General features: G+C 51.5%; 3 protein-coding genes and 2 pseudogenes across 3 annotated transcripts; 1 reads left to right on the forward strand and 4 right to left on the reverse strand.

The window, feature by feature from the left end:
- The window catches only part of LOC115251206 (nucleolar complex protein 3 homolog), a 4,825-nt pseudogene extending 1,734 nt beyond the window's left edge, over positions 1-3,091 (reverse strand).
- Positions 3,092-4,061: 970 nt separating this feature from the next.
- Positions 4,062-4,617, reverse strand: LOC115251214 (zinc finger protein 239-like; annotated as a pseudogene).
- Positions 4,618-4,651: 34 nt separating this feature from the next.
- LOC115251231 (zinc finger protein 696-like) lies at positions 4,652-6,312 on the reverse strand. Its single transcript, XM_029842802.1, has 5 exons — positions 6,271-6,312; positions 5,891-6,032; positions 5,718-5,776; positions 5,508-5,644; positions 4,652-5,154 (listed from the first exon to the last, which is right to left on the reverse strand). The coding sequence occupies exons 1-5, from the start codon at positions 6,310-6,312 to the stop codon at positions 4,653-4,655; spliced, it is 882 nt and encodes a 293-aa protein (XP_029698662.1). The 3' UTR covers position 4,652.
- A 2,094-nt stretch (positions 6,313-8,406) lies between these two features.
- On the reverse strand, positions 8,407-9,959 carry LOC115251279 (nucleoside diphosphate-linked moiety X motif 13-like; the record flags this gene model as incomplete). Its single annotated transcript, XM_029842949.1, is given in 11 exon segments — positions 8,407-8,590; positions 8,592-8,695; positions 8,763-8,812; positions 8,815-8,916; positions 8,988-9,030; positions 9,032-9,138; positions 9,187-9,313; positions 9,399-9,491; positions 9,494-9,507; positions 9,575-9,706; positions 9,866-9,959. Coding segments are annotated over 11 exon segments (957 nt in total), but the record flags the coding sequence as incomplete, so codon positions are not given.
- A 748-nt stretch (positions 9,960-10,707) lies between these two features.
- Positions 10,708-17,050, forward strand: LOC115252584 (ribonuclease P protein subunit p30-like). Its single transcript, XM_029847951.1, is given in 13 exon segments — positions 10,708-10,789; positions 10,970-11,028; positions 11,096-11,143; positions 11,326-11,391; positions 11,478-11,549; positions 11,615-11,663; positions 11,666-11,703; positions 15,949-16,065; positions 16,289-16,318; positions 16,381-16,418; positions 16,504-16,583; positions 16,651-16,737; positions 16,927-17,050. Coding segments are annotated over 13 exon segments (801 nt in total). The 5' UTR covers positions 10,708-10,719; the 3' UTR covers positions 16,974-17,050.
- The last annotated feature ends 1,217 nt before the right edge of the window (positions 17,051-18,267 follow it).

Here is an 18,267-nt window from a genome sequence, read left to right on the forward strand (position 1 = left end):
CACACACACACACAACACACACACACACACACACACACACACAGGGAGGTGAGGTGAGGTTAGAGCTCCTTCTCCATCTCTGATTGGTCAGCAACAGCCACACCTTCCTCTGCATCCTTGACAGGTTCTTCTTCTTGTCTTTGTTGTTCATGAACTTCTTTTGTGGTTGTGAGTCCTCCAGGTCCTTTTTCATCTGCACCTCTTTGATCCTCAGGCTCAGCAGGGTCCTCAGGACCTGACCACGACACCACAGGGACGCCACATCTGTCAGGGCGTAACCACTACAACCCGCCATCAACGGGTCACCGGGTCACCTGACATTTAACCTGTAATAACCATGTTGTTCACCTCCGGATGGACGTTGTAGTTCTTGCTCTTCGTGAGCCCAGAGATAACGCGTACAGCAGCCAACGAAGCCCCGCCCACTTTATCTTGCTGGAAGAGCTTCCTGAATGCGTCACGACACAAACTTGACACCTGCAAAGCACAGACCCTGAAGGCATCACGAGGGCACCTTCGTCTCCCTGGCAACGGCAGGAACCCTGCTCACCTTGGGAGCGGTGCTGTTCATCAGCGGGGCGAGGATGACGATGATGTTGTTGTGAAAGTTGAAGTGAGGAAGAGCGAGCAGGAGTTCACAGAGGCAGCGGACAGCAACCTCAGCCAGGCTGCAGTAGGACTGCAGGCTGACCGCCTGGCAACGCTTCTTCTCTGCTGCTGCCAGTCTGCTCACAGGAAACAGTCAGTCAGCTGCTGCCGCCCCTCCTGGCTGTTGCCATAGTTACCGACCCTTGATGGTCTGCTCCAGGTCCTCCAGGTAGAACTTGTACTGGCTAACGAGACCTTCTTCAAACTCACGGAGCTGCTGAGTTTGCTTCTTAACCTTTAGAAGCAGCCGTTAGTGATGGTTTGGGCCGATCTAATCAGCAAAGGTGAGCGTGGTGGCGAGGTGACCTTCGCGTTACCTTCACTGCCGCCTCAGCGGAGGTCAGAGGTCGGATCCTGTAGCTGGGGCAATGTCTTTAAAGATCTCCATAAGGGAGACCATGGCCAGCTTCCTGATGGTGACCGCCACACAGGGGTCACGCTCCATCAGCATCCCACGCAGCTCCTTCAGACGCTTCATCTGAAAGGCATCACAAACCTGAGCCTAACCCTAAAGGAAGCAGGACTAACGAGCAGGAAGGCCACGGCGGCGGTGTCTTACGTTGCCGTGGGGATCAGAGACCACGGCGGATGCCAGGCTGGCGATCTGCTCCTTCTTCTCTCTCAGGTTGTCGACTCTGCGCTGTTCTCTCTGCTCTGCTGTCAGCGACACAAAGCTCGGCAGCGCCTCCTCTGCACAGGAGGACACATTACACCTTATTTCCTACCAGTCAAAATGTTCTACCAAAATGTTCCATCCAATTTTATAGCCCCAACTACTCATTTCTTAATTATCCTATAATTATCCATGTGAAATGAACATTCCTCCAATTATTATGGCAGGTGTTGGTTAGTTGGTTACTAATACCGGCCTGTTCCTCCTGAACCTGAGGATTCATCACCAACCTATCAGGAGACCACCGGAGCTCCTGAGACACACCTAAACTCATCATTACTGGTCCAAACTAGAACCAGTGCCGTGCCAATCAGAGTATCGAACAGTATTGGACCCCGACACCAGCTAGTATCAGATGTGTTTGAAGGCAATGGTGGTTGGACGCCAGCTGGTCCCGTCTACGGCGCCGCTCAGTCGTATTTGAAGTCAGTCGCCAGCAACCAGAAACGCTCAGACCCGGTAACCTCCACCTAACGGCTCCAGGTCCTGAGCCTCGTTCTTGAAAATGCATCAAGGACCAGATTAAATGTGGCCTACAAAGCAAACTGCTCTGGATTAGTATCGCCAAGCTGACGTTGGTCATCGGGACGGGTTGGACCTCCACTGGAGAACCCAACTAGAACCACTCAACCTTCGACAACACCTCCACGAGCCGTCTCCTGATACGCTGGTCCACACCTCCGGGACCCCAAACAGCTGCCTCTACAGTCTAACCCTAACCCATTCAGAACCGGTTCAGAACTCTGTTCCCGACCCCTCCAGAACCCCCCCACCCCCCAAAGCTCTGCTCGGAGGCTCATTCCTACCTGGACTCACCTCCTCCTCTTCCTCATCGTCATCTTCATCGTCCTGCTGCAGGTTAATGACTGTAACAGAAATACACACGTAACAAACGACGGAGCACGTTTAAAAGAAGGCTTTGATCTCCTGAGTGGGCGCAGCCTCAGGCTCCGCCTCCAGAGAGGAACCGTCCTGAGATGATGCCTACTGACCACCAGGTTGAGTCCACAGACGAAGACGAGGAAGGTCTGTGCTCGTTCAGGTCATCAAGATCTCTGAATGTTAGTTTAGTTTGGCTATTTTCCCGTTTGGATCAATCAGAAGTGGAGGACGGTACCTCGCTCCATGCTCTGAGGGATGATGCCCGTCTGATCTTTGAATGGGCAGCAGGTGAATCACTTCTTTCTCTTCTGTCCGCAACCATCTTCCTGGAATCTTCTCATAGCTGGCGCACCACTCTTCCGGGTTGCTTCCTCTTCCCTCCATGCACTGGGCCCGCTAACACGCCGTAAATGGATGCATCAGTGCGTCTTCAGCCAAACAGCTTCAGAGCAGTATTATATGTGAACCTTTGTTACCATGACGACAAGGTCTCTGGTGATGAAGGACGGCTGACCGAGCCATGGCGCTCATCTGTTTCTTGATCCTCATCCACCATGTCTGTAGGCATACTGTCCAGAAAACTCCTCTTCCTCCTCTTCTTCCTCTGAGAGAACACACAAAGGTGAGCAGTGCATCATGGGACATGAAGTTCACTCCACAAAGCTGAAAGTCCTGCAGCGGTCCAGCCCACACATCAGTGCCCACCAGGCCGTTTCCTGTATGTCTCCAGTGGTTGTGGCGTCCTGCCGTGGGCGTCCGTCACTGCTTTGGCGCAGCTTCTTCTGTTCTTTACGCTGCTTCTTGGCAACGTTCTGCTGCTTCAGCTGCCGGTTTCTTCAGCTTGTTCTCCATTTTCATGCCACTTGTCTTAGGCAGTGCGGCGAAACGTCGGACGCCCGCTTCTTTGATTGACCGTGGCTTTGGGATGAAGAACAGGAAATAATCAGCAATTAATAACGTAACCATAACACACAAGCAACAGAGCTGAAGCATCACACCAGATAAACAGCAGAAACAAACCGGTTCCAATAAAGACCCCCGCATTCCTCCAGATGTAATATATACAGTCGGTACTTTAGAAGAGTAAATTAAATACAAGTCTCGCCACTTAAACACCAAGCATGGCAAATATTCTGCATGATATATGAACCATTCTGGAAGGGAACCTGGGGGGCTGCGGGTGTTCAGGTCAAATCATCACTAATAGTCATAATTATCGGTTAGTCAGTCGGTAAAAGTTCCGCAGTAACAACTTCAACTTGTCCGCAGACACCCCGACACTCACCGGACCCATGGCGGCGGCTTCGGAACCCTTTTCTCGGCCTGCGTGGATCTGTTTCTGTCCACGCGTGTTCAGACAGAAGCGCAGGACCGGTGCCTCCGGAAGTACGTCACAGCAGCAGCCGGAAACCACAGCGCCTCTACCGACGGGAGGTCAGAGTGCCACAAACAAAACGACCCTTTTTTTATTTTACTATTAAAAACTAAAGTTAGGAACCGTGGAACCCGAAAAAGGGCCACGGAATGTTAAAGTCTGACTGAAAACTATTCTTGAAGCCAAAAATATGCTGACATGTGAAAATTTGTTTTAGTTTGAATTAAGGTTTTACAGACTGTCGCAGCTCAGAATCTTTTTTTTTTTTAAATGTAGACGAGTGTTGCCAACCCTTCCTTCACATCATCATTACAGACATTTATTACAATAAAAACTTTTGCTGTTCCTTTGACACTACAAACTTCCCGCTGACCCACCTATAGTCACAAATCATTTGCGTGAGAATTGTTCATTTTCCATTTCTGGAGGGCAATATCTCTCACACACACACACACACACACATATATATAATATGATTTAATATTGGTGATGTGAGAAAATGACAACCAATCACTCAAAGTGCTAAAAATATTTAATTTTAGTTGCTGGAGTCACCGGTCCAGCCCGTCCAATCAGAAGCCGTCCTGCTCAGGCGTACGTGCACTTGTGCAGCTTGAGGTTGCGCTGGTCCGAATACGTCTTGCCGCAGCGGTCACAGATGAACTGCTTGCCGCCGGCGTGCACGTGCCTCTTGTGCGTCCTCAGGTGGCTGCCCTGGCTGAAGGTCTTGGCGCAGACGTCGCAGGCGTACGGCTTCTCACCTGTGTGGATGCGCAGGTGCAGCTTCAGGCTGTTGGCGTTGTTGAACGTCTTGTGGCAGAAGGTGCAGGAAAATGGCCGCTCCTGGGAGTGCGTGCGCCGGTGCGACATCAGGCTGCTCTGCTGGCTGAAGCTTTTACCGCACTGTTGGCAGCCGAAGGGGCCGCTCGCCCGTGTGGGTCCTCTGGTGGATTTTCAAGTTCACCGCCTGGCGGAAGCTCTTCCCACAGAGGTCACAGCTGAAAGGTCGCAGGCCGCTGTGGATCCTGGAGTGGTTTCTTGAGGTTGACGGCGTGCCGGAAGGTTTTGGGACACTCATCGCACTGAAAGGGTTTCTGGCCCGTGTGGATCAGCGGTGTGTGTCTTGAGTGTGACGGCGCGGGTGAAGCCCTTCCCACACACACAGCACACGAAGACCTTCTGGCCCGTGTGTGTGTGGGCGTGGCGCTTGAGGTTCTGCCGCAGGTTGAAGCGGCGGCCGCACACCTCACAGCCGTGTGGCTTCTCTCCTGTGTGGATGATGGCGTGCGTCTTCAGCTGCATCTGCTTGGAGAAACACTTTCCACACTGCTGACAGGCGTACGGACGCCGGTCCACGTGCACCCGCACGCCGCTCTGCTGCTGACGCGACTTTGGGCCCGAGCCAAAAGGCTTCTCCCCGGCGTGGATGCTGTGATGGGCCTTTAAGTTCCTCTCAGTTGTGAACAACTTCCCACATGCTGCACATGCAAAGTATCCCAATGTGACAAATCCGGGCCCGGTGCCGCTGACCTGCAGGTCAGAGGTCACGGGTTCCGTCTGTCTTCCACCTGAGCTCCTGTCAGAACAGAACGTCATATTTGACACATTATTATCTGGGAACAGCAGCAGGAAAATTAAGAAATAAATGATTTCAAAATGGGTGAATTAGAAATAGGCTTTGAAGATTAAAGAAAGTGAAACATTTGAGAATTTCATCTTCACAAAGGACTCATTTCTGTATCAAAATACTGATCAATAGTTGGGTTGCTCACATGGAGCCCTGCGATTGAGGGGCCCATATGCAGCTGGGATGGGCTCCTGCACCCTCCCCACGGCCCCGAAAGGATGAGGCCATCAAGAAATCAAAAAGATACCGAGCACCAATAACATCAATGGTGAAGGAAGGCTGAAACAGGAAAGGTTTGGAACTGACTCTCAGCGATGGCTCCCAGGTCAGTGTTTCCATCTTCATCCTTGATGGAGACGGCCACCACAAGCTGGGCTGTCCTGGCTGATGATGGCCTCCTCTCGCTTGGCCTCCTCTCGCTTGGCCTCCTCTCGCTGGCCTGACAGACACCACAGATGTGACTGAGGTCAGCGAAGGCATCACAGCTGCAGAGGCAGGGATGAAGAGCTCACCTGAGAACATCTGGGGCGGTCCGAATGTTCTGCTCGAGCTCCATAGGAGTGTTCCACATCTGGAAGGTTCCAAATCACAGACGTTAGTGTTCAGGGCTCCAGAGTCGTCACGGAGGTTTGAAGACATGCTGCCGTATTAAAGCTTTTAGGAAAGTGAGCACAGAAACTCCTACCAATGGAAGCGTTTCTGAGAATGTTGAGGAAGCTGGTCTGTGGTCTCCTGCTCTCAGACTCCAGCTCAGCTTCATCTACAATGTTCATCATCTTCCCAAGCGCCTCGTTCCCCAGAGTCTCCATGACGGCAGCAAACTGCACCTGATGGAGGCATCAGACAAGCCCGGTTATCATCTCCAGCAGACTAAACTGTGATCGCTCTTCACCAGAGGAACACAGCAGACTAGCAGCAGTCACGCCGCTCCACTTTCCCATGATTATTCTCATGAACACCAGGTTTCAGAGATTACAGCGCGCTCATCCTGGAACGATCCTCACCATCGTTCCCATGTGTCGGACGGCAAGCTTGTCCGGGAAAAAAGAGCCCCCCTCCACCAGCCTTCTTCAGCTCGGCTACAGCAGCGTGGACCATCGCCTCCATGACGGCGGCCAGCTGGGGTGTGCAGGGCCGCCATGGAGCTACTGGTGATCGGCTGTATGAGCTAAGAGCCGCTAACGAAGGCTAACTGTGAGCATCGGTACTACATTGTCGATAACAGCTTAAACATGCAACAATCCTAATTACAGCACAAAATCAACAGGATCGCCAGAGAGATCTTTTAGATAGCTGACACCGAGTCTAACGCTGAAGTTACCGGAAGTGAAATGTCAATGTCTTCCGGGTCAAAGAGGAAACACGTAAAAGCAGAATGAGAACGTTAACGACTCAGTCCAAAATAATCTTTCCCCCGTAATTGGTTCCTTTAGCGTCACAATTAATTAGTTAATTAATATTTTACTGCTTCAAAAACTAAGTCTCTCTGGTTTATTGTCATCGCCGGTGCAATTTGCAATTTATTTGCATTCTCAAATAAAAACATCTTGAGTTTGTGTACTCAGATTTATATTTCATTGACGTAGCATCTGATTAAAAGCAATACTTGGTGCTATCATTAGCATCGATATCATTAGCATCGATCATGGCCTATAAACTACAAGGATCTTCATTTTTTTAAATCCCTGTGGATATAACAAGGATACACTTTGTTTGTAAAGGGAAATGAATATTAAACAAATGTAAGGAATTATTTATACAGGCAAATTCTTTTATCAGAGGGGTAAATTCACAGAAAAATGTGAAGGTTTTAAAATGAAAAATAACATTCAGTGGAGCATAAAATTGTGATCTACAAGATGCCCTCCGTAACTTAACCCTAACCCTCCCCAGTTCTGTCTTTGTCATCACCAGTTTCTTATTGGCTCTGCCTTCTATTGCCAATTTCTTTTATAGTTTAATAGTTTTCAGCTGTGTGAAACGATGGTCACCCATGGCAACAGCTGCGAAACTCAATGGTGGTTATGAATTTTAAAAAAGATTCACTAAAATAGTAGTTAGATCTGCAATGAAACCGTTACTTATAGAAAATAATCATGTGTTATATGGCTGAATTAATAAAAATGAATTGTTATTAATAAAGGGTTAAGTGTGTGTAGAAAAGTTCTGTTAGTCAAAAAAGGCTGAAATAACTGGTTCATTCTAGTGTTTAAACCATCAGCTCTGATGTGACTAATCAGCACCCCGCCTGGACCTACGACAGACTGGTTGGTAAGGGCACGTGATCACTGAGAATGGATTACTGATCAGACGTGATCACTGAGACTGGATTACTGATCAGACGTGATCACTGAGAATGGATTACTGATCGGACGTGATCACTGAGACTCGATTACTGATCAGAAGTGATCACTGAGACTTGATTACTGATCAGACGTGATCACTGGGACTAGATTACTGATCGGACGTGATCACTAAGAATGGATTACTGATCAGACGTGATCACTGAGAATGGATTACTGATCAGACGTGATCACTAAGAATGGATTACTGATCGGACGTGATCACTGAGACTGGATTACTGATCAGACGTGATCACTGAGAATGGATTACTGATCAGACGTGATCACTAAGAATGGATTACTGATCGGACGTGATCACTGGGACTAGATTACTGATCAGACGTGATCACTGGGACTAGATACTGATCGGACGTTGATCACTAAGAATGGATTACTGATCAGACGTGATCACTGAGAATGGATTACTGATCGGACGTGATCACTGAGACTCGATTACTGATCAGAAGTGATCACTGAGACTTGATTACTGATCAGACGTGATCACTGGGACTCGATTACTGATCAGACGTGATCACTGGGACTAGATTACTGATCAGACGTGATAACTGAGAATGGATTACTGATCAGAAGTGATCACTGGGACTAGATTACTGATCAGAAGTGATCACTGAGACTAGATTACTGATCAGACGTGATCACTGAGAATGGATTACTGATCAGACGTGATCACTGGGACTAGATTACTGATCAGACGTGATCACTGAGAATGGATTACTGATCAGAAGTGATCACTGGGACTAGATTACTGATCAGAAGTGATCACTGAGACTCGATTACTGATCAGACGTGATCATTGAGACTAGATTACTGATCAGAAGTGATCACTGGGACTTAGATTTCTGATCAGACGTGATCACTGAGACTCGATTACTGATCAGACGTGATCACTGAGACAGGACCCGGAGAGGCCAATGAGGTAACACCATTTGTACTAGTCCGCCTTCTGGCTGCATCGCTGAAGCTCCGCCCACTCTGTGATGAGGCGGTTTGCGATGGCGTGTTTGGGGGGCAGCCATAGGGGGGGGGGCGTGGCCTCTGCTCCACAGACCCTTCACCTGAAGGGCAGAGGTGATCTCATGGAAGGTGAACCAGCGAGCGTCCTCCAGTTCGGTGTGGTCAACATTCACCTGGATAACAGACAAAGATCACAGGTAGATAGCCCTCCAAAGGCCTGAATCCTCTCCTGGCACCCACCTGAGAGTGGGCGGGGCTAACCAGCGCATGGCAGCCGAGCATCAACGAGCTGCGGGGAAGGGCCAGTGCTGTGAGGAGCTGTAGGAGATGTTGTGCACCTCCAGACCCACCTCCTCTGCCACTTCCCTGCTCACCGTCTCCTCCAGAGACTCACCTGGAACACAGAGTGGTCTTGACTCAGGTGTGTCGACATGGCTAGGGGGTGAACTGGAGACGTGCACTGACCCAGTTCGCAGAATCCAGCCAGTGCGCTGTACATCCCTGGGGGGGAAGGACGGCTGGCGACCCAAGAGGCACCGTTTTCCATCGGATACCAGGACAATCACGACCGGAGACATCTGGAAGAGGCCCGACACCAACGTGCTCAGTAGGGCCCCTCACACTGGGGGCCCCCCCCATTTACTGTGGTTCTGAGCAGACCTACCTGGGGGGTAGTAGATGGTGCCGCCCCCGCCCCCGACTCTCTGACTGCCTGCCTGGTTTGGGCAGGTTGGCCGACCGGTGGCAGAACAGAATCCAGTTGTTAGATGCCAGCGCAGCAACGCCTGAGCCTACGGGGCTAAATGACCGTTAGCCACCTTCCTCAGTCCTGCTGGGTCCCTCAAAACCACACAGAATTCAGAGCTTGTGTTGCACCTTGGCCAACAGAGGAGCCTCTGACCTCCTCAGATCAAAGAAGCCTTTCTTCAGGTCTACAAACGTCCCATCCAATGCTTCCTCCAGCGCCACCCCTGGTCCAGTTCTCCTGCACACCAAACGCAGTCCAAGAAATGCCAGCGGAGACCAGTTCACCAGTTCCCAAGAGGGCTTACCGACATCCAGACAGAACTGAACCTGGTTTTGTTCAGAGCAGCCAATCAGAACCGACTCCTTCAGCTTGGCTTCGTCAGAACCAAGTCTCTCCAGGATGGCTCGAATATCTAAAACACACAGAGGAGCATGTGTCATCATAGTCCCCGTCAGGGCTTCTGTGCCATATCTGGTTGTTCTACAGCGGGAACGTTGACGCTCTGTGTGTTTACAGCAGGTTCCCCACCAGGTTCCTTACTCGACTCTGTCAGTACCTGCGTACATCAGTGGTACAGCTCTGAAGGTTCCACGCTCAGAGCTTTGGAGAAGAGGAGAAAGGCGGTGGAAGAGGAAAATCTGCGCGTGCTGCAGAGCTTCGGCACAAACGTCATCATCCTCCTTCAGCCTTGTTTAAACTCCTGCAGCACAAACGAATCAGTCAGTCACGCGTGAAGTTCCTCCCTGGCGTTCCTGTGAAGAACTGAACCTGATCCTGGAGACAAAGGCTGAGCAGCAGCGCGTCAGAGGACGCTTTCGCAGCCGACAGCAGGAACTTCACAGGGTGGACCATCATCATTCCGAACAGCTGAACCGGGCTGAGCCGCTGGTCCGATACTGGATCATCTGTGCTGACAATACAGAGAAGAAAGAACCAACTACGGACAACTGAACAACCAAAGTCTGGAACCCCAGAAAAAGGTGAAAGTGAGGATAAAAATCACCACCATCCTCCTCCAGAAGGTCACGAACAACCCTCTGACATTGACTCTCTGGACTGTATTACTCGGTAGCTAAAAACAGAAAATAAGAAAGCTACTAAAAATGTAACCTAATATAATGTAGCTGCTGGAAAGTGGGGGAGAATATAGTGCAAACGGATATTTTTATATATCTCTTATTATCCGCACCTGTTGCAGTTTAATCTTTATCAGAGAAAACATGTTGTAAAACCCACTATAATATTTCTGGAAATTTGTTCCGTAAAGCAACTTAAAAAAAAAAACCTGAAAGAAAGAATAAAGTCAAACTGACCGTACCGGCGCGCGAGGCGACTCAGAACCGGATATAATACAGCCATGACCCGGATGGTAGTATGGACTACAGATCCCAGCAGGCCATTCGGCTCCGCACAGGCGGCAGCAGACGGATTGTAACATGTCGGTTGTTTATGGACCTGAGCGTGTGTTCCACGCCGGATCGGAACCACCTGAGGAACCTTGTTGAGAAGGCAGCGAACCGTGAGTGTCCGTGTCTGGTCGCCTCCTTCCCGCCTAAACGGCCCCTCTGTTGCCGCTCCCCGGCTCTCGTGGTGGTGCTTTAGTTGGGTCCGATACAAATAACGTTTCATCTGTTCTAACTTTGCTTCTTCCATTGGTAATGTTTTGTCAATGAGCAGATGAAAGATCCTTGTGTTTCAGTGGGTTTCTCTACAGTCGCCATCAATTACGTGTTTGAACCAGCCGCCAAAAGCAAACAGGTGAGATCGGGTGAGATCGGGTGAGGGAGCAAAGACTCGGGTATTAAAAGCTCTCCTCTCTTTGTAGGAGATCCCTACGCCTGCACCAATGATCGATGACCTGCCGCTGGTTCAGGTTAAGGTGATGATGATGATGAGGAGGAGGATGAGGATGAGGATGATGAGGAGGAGGAGGAGGATGAGGATGATGAGGAGGAGGAGGAGGATGATGATGATGAGGATGATGAGGAGGAGGAGGAGGAGGATGATGATGATGATGATGATGATGACGACGACGACCATGTCTTTCGTTTTCAGGGTCGCTCTCGCCCAATCAGAGTGCTGAACCGACTGACCATTGTGATGTCAGACTCGAGTCACTTTGTGAGTCATTGTCAGTAAACCCACATTTACCTGTCCAGGTACTCCTGTGCACCTGTGACTGTGTGTGTGTGTGTGTGTGTGTTCAGAGGCCCACGGCTGCTGAATATCGGTGTTTTGACCTTCTTGCCGTGCAGCCAACCACAGAAAAACTCTTCCACGTGAGTTTCTCCGACTCACTTGTTGTGTAGCTCTTGTGTTGCACTGACGTGTGTGTTGTGTCCAGGCTGCCTGCATGTCACTGGATGTTGACATCATCGTTATTCCGGTGACGGAGAACTTCCCTTCACCTTCAAGAGAGCCCCCGTTAACGGAGTGAGTTGCTACAGGTGTTGGTGTCCTGGAAGCCTCTCACACGCAGGAGATGGGATGGAAGCTGAGGAGATGGGATGGGAGCTGAGGAGATGGGATGGAAGCTGAGGAGATGGGATGGGAGCTGAGGAGATGGGATGGGAGCTGAGGAGATGGGATGGGAGCTGAGGAGATGGGATGGGAGCTGAGGAGATGGGATGGGAGCTGAGGGGATGGGATGGGAGCTGAGGAGATGGGATGGGAGCTGAGGGATGGGATGGGAGCTGAGGGGATGGGATGGGAGCTGAGGAGATGGGATGGGAGCTGAGGAGAGGGGATGGGAGCTGAGGAGATGGGATGGGAGCTGAGGAGATGGGATGGGAGCTGAGGAGATGGGATGGGAGCTGAGGAGATGGGATGGGAGCTGAGGGGATGGGATGGGAGCTGAGGGGATGGGATGGGAGCTGAGGAGATGGGATGGGAGCTGAGGAGATGGGATGGGAGCTGAGGAGATGGGATGGGAGCTGAGGAGATGGGATGGGAGCTGAGGAGATGGGATGGGAGCTGAGGAGATCAGAATCAGAAGAAGGTTTATTGCCATTGTACATGTAATACACAGTATTACACAAACTAGGAATTTGTCGTGGTGTGCCGCTGCGACATTCAACATAACATTAGACATCAACACCACACTAGAATAAGATAAATAAAATAAATAAGACTTATATACAGTATTTACATAAATAGTGAGTGGTGAGAAATAGTGCAGGTCCATGAGGAGGTAATGTATTGTTTATGAGTCCGGCTGGCTGCTGTACATGGTGCTTAAGTGATAAGTCACTTGGTGTTCAGCAGCCTGATGGCAGAGGGGAAGAAGCTGTTAGTGTAGCGGGAGGTTCTGGTCCGAATGGACCGTAGTCTCCTGCCTGAGGGGAGGGGGGAAGAAACAGTCCGTGACCAGGGTGGGAAGGGTCGGGCCGTGATCCGACCTGCACACCTCCGGGTCCTGGAGATATACAGGTCCTGGATGGATGGGAGCCTGCAGCCCATCACCTTCTCGGCAGCGCGCACGACGCGGCTGCAGCCTCAGTCTGTCCTGACGGTGGCACCAAGCATAGCACACGGGTGATGGAGGAGGTGAGGATGGAGGGAGGGGAGGATGGAGGAGGGGATTGGAGGAGGTGAGGATGGAGGAGGGGAGGGTGGAGGAGGTGAGGATGGAGGAGGGGAGGATGGAGGAGGGGAGGATGGAGGAGGGGAGGGTGGAGGAGGGGAGGATGGAGGAGGTGAGGATGGGAGGAGGGGAGGGTGGCGGGGTGAGGACGGAGGAGGGAGGATGGAGGAGGTGACGGTGAGGATGGAGGAGGGAGGGTGAGGAGGTGAGGATGGAGGAGGGTGGGACGGACTCCATGATGGCCGTATATAAAACTGCGCCAACATCCTGGGAGGCAGATTGAGCTTCCTCAGCTTCCGTAGGAAGAACATCCTTTGCTGGGCCTTCTTGATGAGGGAGCTGATGGTTGGCTCCCACTTAAGGTCCAGGGTGATGGTGGTGCCCAGGAAGCGGAAGGAGTCCGCGAGGGTGATGGGGGAGTCCATGAGGGCAAGGGGGGGGAAAAGGGGGCTGTGACTTTCCTGAAGTCCACAATCATCTCCACTGTCTTCTGAGCGTTCAGCTGCAGGTGTTGTGTCCGCACCAGGACACCAGTCGAGCCACCTCCCTCCCTGGAGGCAGTCTCGTCGCCATTGGAGATGAGCCCGATGAGGGTGGTGTCATCCGCACACTTGATCAGTTGACAGACTGGTGGCTTGAGGTGCAGCAGTTAGTGTACAGGGAGAAGAGGAGGGGGGAAAGTACACAGCCCTGGGGTGATCCGGTGCTGATGGTGACGGAAGTCGGAGACAGTCTTCCCCAGCCGCACGTACTGCCTCCGATCCGTCAGGAAGTGAGTGATCCACCTGCAGAGGGAAGTCAGGCACACTAAGCTGGGACAGCTGGTCCTGGAGCAGAGCTGAAGTCCACGAACAGGATCCTGGCGTAGGTCCCGGGGAGTCCAGATGCTGCAGGATGGAGTGAAGGGCCAGGTGGACCGCGTCGTCCACAGATCTGTTAGCTCTGTAGGCGAACTGCAGTGGATCCAGGAGGGGGGGTGGTGATGGACTTGAGGTGTGGCAGGATCAAGGCGCTCTAAGGACTTCATGACTACAGAGGTGAGCGCCACAGGTCTGTAGTCGTTAAGCCCAGTGATCCGTGGCTTCTTGGGGACAGGGACGATGGTTGAGGTTTTGAGGCAGGCTGGCACCTGGCACGACTCCAGGGAGGAGTTGAAGATGTCTGTGAAGACAGGAGGCAGCTCCTCTGCGCAGTGCCTCAGGGTGGAGGGAGACACGCCGTCCGGGCCAGGGGCGAGGAGGGGGGGGGACTGGTGGTGAGTGGAGGGGGGGAGGGGGGGGGAACTGGTGGTAAGTGATGTGGGGGGGGACTGATGGTGAGTGGAGGGGGGGAGGAGGAGGGGACTGCCTTTGATGGAGTGAGGTCCTGGGGGGCAGTGGCCCTGGGGGGGGGGAGGGTGTTGGGCATAGTGGAGGGACAGGCTCTGGACAGGGCTTCCTCGTCCTGACCCTCTGGAGCCTGAGGCCTGTAGTCGGTGATCTGCCTCAGGCCTCCACACAGAAGCAGAGTCGTTAGCAGTAAACTGCTGCTGAAGTTCTCCGAACACACAAGATTTAGCTCTCCTCAGTTCCTTGCTAAACCGGTATTTGGCCTCTGTAGCAGTTCTCTGTCTCCACTTTTCAGCGCTGCTTCCTTTCTTTCCTGATCTGTCTGAGTCTCGGAGTGAACCAGGCTTGTCGTTGGAGTAACTCACCCTAGTGCACATTGGTAGAATGCGCTCCTCACAAAAGTGGATATATGAGGTCACAGTGTCCGTGTACTCATCCAGATCATGTGTGGCCCCTTTAAACATGTCCCAGTCAGTTGTGTCCAGGCACGTTGGGATGAAGATGAGATGGGATGGAAGCTGAGGAGATGGGATGGGAGCTGAGGAGATGGGATGGAAGCTGAGGAATGGGATGGGAAGCTGAGGAGATGGGATGGGATGGAAGCTGAGGAGATGGGAATGGAAAGCTGAGGAGATGGGATGGGATGGAAGCTGAGGGAGATTGGCTGAATTGAGGAGATGGGATGGGAGGAGAGGAGATGGGATGGGAGGGGAGGAGATGGGATGGGATGGGAGGGGAGGAGATGGGATGGGATGGAAGCTGAGGAGATGGGATGGGATGGAAGCTGAGGAGATGGGATGGGATGGAAGCTGAGGAGATGGGATGGAAGCTGAGGAGATGGGATGGGATGGAAGCTGAGGAGATGGGATGGGATGGAAGCTGAGGAGATGGGATGGGATGGAAGCTGAGGAGATGGGATGGGATGGAAAGCTGAGGAGATGGGATGGGATGGGAGCTGAGGAGATGGGATGGAAGCGGAGGAGATGGGATGGGATGGAAGCTGAGAGATGGGATGGATGAGCTGAGGAGATGGGAGGGGAGGGGGGCTGAGGAGATGGGATGGAAGCTGAGGAGATGGGATGGGAGGGGGGCTGAGGAGATGGGATGGAAGCTGAGGAGATGGGATGGAAGCTGCTGGAGAGGCTTTGGGGGGACTCAGGGACACTGATGCTGTATTTACACATAAAGATCATCTCCAGTTCAAACAAACATGCATCATTAGAGGGGTGTGTGTGTGTGTGTGTGTGTGTGTGTGTGTGTGTGTGGTGTGTGTGTGTGTGTGTGTGTGGTGTGTGTGTGTGAGTGACCTGTGTGTCCTGTGTGTGTGTGTGACCTGTGTGTCCTGTGTGTGTGTGTGTGTGTGGTGTGTGTGAGTGACCTGTGTGTCCTGTGTGTGTGTGTGACCTGTGTGTGTGTGTGTGTGAGTGACCTGTGTGTGTGTGTGACCTGTGTGTCCTGTGTGTGTGTGTGTGTGTGTGTGAGTGACCTGTGTGTCCTGTGTGTGTGTGACCTGTGTGTCCTGTGTGTGTGTGTGTGTGTGTGTGTGTGTGAGTGACCTGTGTGTGTGTGTGTGTGTGTGTGTGTGTGAGTGACCTGTGTGTGTGTGTGTGTGTGTGTGTGTGTGTGAGTGACCTGTGTGTCCTGTGTGTGTGTGTGACCTGTGTGTCCTGTGTGTGTGTGTGTGTGTGTGTGAGTGACCTGTGTGTCCTGTGTGTGTGTGTGACCTGTGTGTCCTGTGTGTGTGTGTGTGTGTGTGTGTGTGTGCAGGCTGTGGACAGAGGCGTGGTGTTTGAGGTGTCCTACTCTGCCTCCATCAGAGACTCCACTATGAGGCGCTACACCATTGCTAATGCTAATGCTCTGATGGACACATGCAAAGGAAAGGTACTTCCTGTTTGTCCCAGCACACTTCCTTTTTCAGTCTAAATGTCCCGGAGAACCTGGAACCCTTCACATCTTCTTGTTGTAAATGTTTTGCATGATCTCTGCATGCCCCCCCCCTTGTCTGAATTCAAGTCAGATACTTTTATCAGTTATGTGATCACATGATCTAGTGACACAGGCGCCCTCGCTGACCCTCGTGGTTACTCACCTGTTTGTCTTCCAGAACGTGATCCTGTCCAGCCAAGCGGAACAGGTGGGTCAGCACGGGTCGGTTGATCTGTGATCAGGTGACTAATCAGTAACGTGTGTCCTCAGCCTCTGGAGCTCAGGGGACCGTATGACATCATCAACTTGTATCCTTCTGCTCTGGGAGGTGTGTGACATCCCCAGGTGTGTGTGTGTGAGTGAGTGTGTGTGTTCTCCTCACCTTTGCCTCAGAGCGTTGTTGTTGGGTTTGTCTGATGGCGACGCTAAAGAGGCCGTTTCCTCCACCTGTCGAGCCGTCCTCCTGCACGCAGGTAAGACACCTGCCGGCGCTTCACACTGCACCTGATCACAGAGTGACCTCGTCGCTGATGTCATCAGAGAGCAGGAAGACGGCGTCGGGGATCGTCTACACCGTGAAGACGAACACAAGCGGACAGCAGGAGGCGCCGCCCGCTGCTGGAGACGGTAGGTTGGGGAGAGAAGAAGTCCTCACGCTTCCTCATATTGGCCAACATGACGGCTGACAGGTGAACGCCTGACCATGGCTCCGCCCACACGCCCACTGTGGCGCTCTGGTCCGGACCCGGCCGCCGCCTTTGCTGAGGTCAGCGTTGCCAAGACGATCGTACTCATGTGCTCCTCTTGCTGGAACAGGTGAAGCTCCAGCAGCCAAAAGAGCCAGACCTCACCTGAAGGAATGATTGACAGCTGGGTGGGAGGAGTCAAGTCACATCTGTATTTATGCTTTTTGAGGCTGAATGAAACTGAGCTCAGACCAAATGGAGTCATGTTTTATTTCTAAATAAGTACAAATACTGTTCCCAAACAGGTGTCATCAAAAATAGAATTCTCTGTAATGTTTTACATTTAGATTACTACAAAATACTGTATCATAATAGAAGAATGCTGATTGGAAGCCGACATCAGGTCCATCCAGGACTTTACAACAGGTTTCTGGCAGTTCATAAAAACAGGTCTAATCCCATAATAACATGAATCAAACCTAAAGCAGACGTGACTTAAGGATCACAACCTTTGACCCCGTCTGGGCTTCAGGTCAGGTGGTGGGCGGAGTCTAAGCCGGCCACATTAAAGCCTGATTATTCTGCTTTGTGTTCCATCTGGACAGATTCAGTCCATCTCTTCATCGGTTTGTTTCTTCGGGTAGTTTTGGGCCACTCGTTGGCTCGTTTGATTTCTGTCGTCACTCTGCTAAGGCGCATAAGTACGTTTAGTCTCGGGTTGATGTATCAAATACTGGAGTGTTTCCATTTTGACTAAAGCTGAAATGATTCTGGTAATGAAATTAGATAATAAAGTTAGCTATACGCAGAGGTTAGCCTCAGTTGTTTGCTAATAAAGGACACACTAGCTCATGATAGCTAGCAATAAGAAACGTTAGCATGGATGGGCTCGCGCTGTAATGTAAAGGCACCCGATCAGCCAGACGTCCGAAGTCGCAGATGCCAACATCCTTCGCTGCTTTGGTCTCCTCACTGGTTAACGATGTGGTTAATGTGACCCTGAAAACACAAATCATCAGTGACCAGCAGTTACTGATCCTACCACGAGCTACACATCAAAGCAACATGCAGCGTAATGGGTGAGTAATGATGACTGTCAGCGATGCTGAGTCATCGTGGCAAATGCTGAGTCATCGTGGAAGATGATGAGTCATCGTGGAAGATGTCCACAACAAGAAAGGAAAGGGTTAGATGGTTAGGGTTAGAGGGTTAGGTTAGGGTTAGAGGGTTAGAGGGGTTAGGGTTAGATGGTTAGGGTTAGAGGGTTAGAGGGGTTAGGGGGTTAGGTTAGGGTTAGAGGGGTTAGGTTAGGGTTAGTGGGTTAGGGTTAGAGGGTTAGGTTAGGGTTAGAGGGTTAGGGTTAGAGGGGTTAGGGGGTTAGGGTTAGACGGTTAGGGTTAGAGGGTTAGGTTAGGGTTAGAGGGGTAGGGTTAGAGGTAGAGGGTTAGGGTTAGAGGGTTAGAGGGGTAGG

The sequence above is a fragment of the Takifugu rubripes genome, chromosome 1 (assembly GCF_901000725.2).
Source record: "Takifugu rubripes chromosome 1, fTakRub1.2, whole genome shotgun sequence".
NCBI lineage: Eukaryota > Metazoa > Chordata > Actinopteri > Tetraodontiformes > Tetraodontidae > Takifugu > Takifugu rubripes.

Excerpts from the sequence above, each read along its gene's own strand:
- LOC115251231 (XM_029842802.1), bottom strand. The coding sequence starts at position 6,312 with ATGGAGGCGATGGTCCACGCTGCTGTAGCCGAGCTGAAGAAG. Across the intron at positions 6,033-6,270 it reads CTGTAGCCGAGCTGAAGAAG|GTGCAGTTTGCTGCCGTCAT; the intron begins GCTGGTGGAGGG and ends TGCCTCCATCAG. Across the intron at positions 5,645-5,717 it reads ACCGCCCCAGATGTTCTCAG|GCCAGCGAGAGGAGGCCAAG; the intron begins GTGAGCTCTTCA and ends GGTGTCTGTCAG.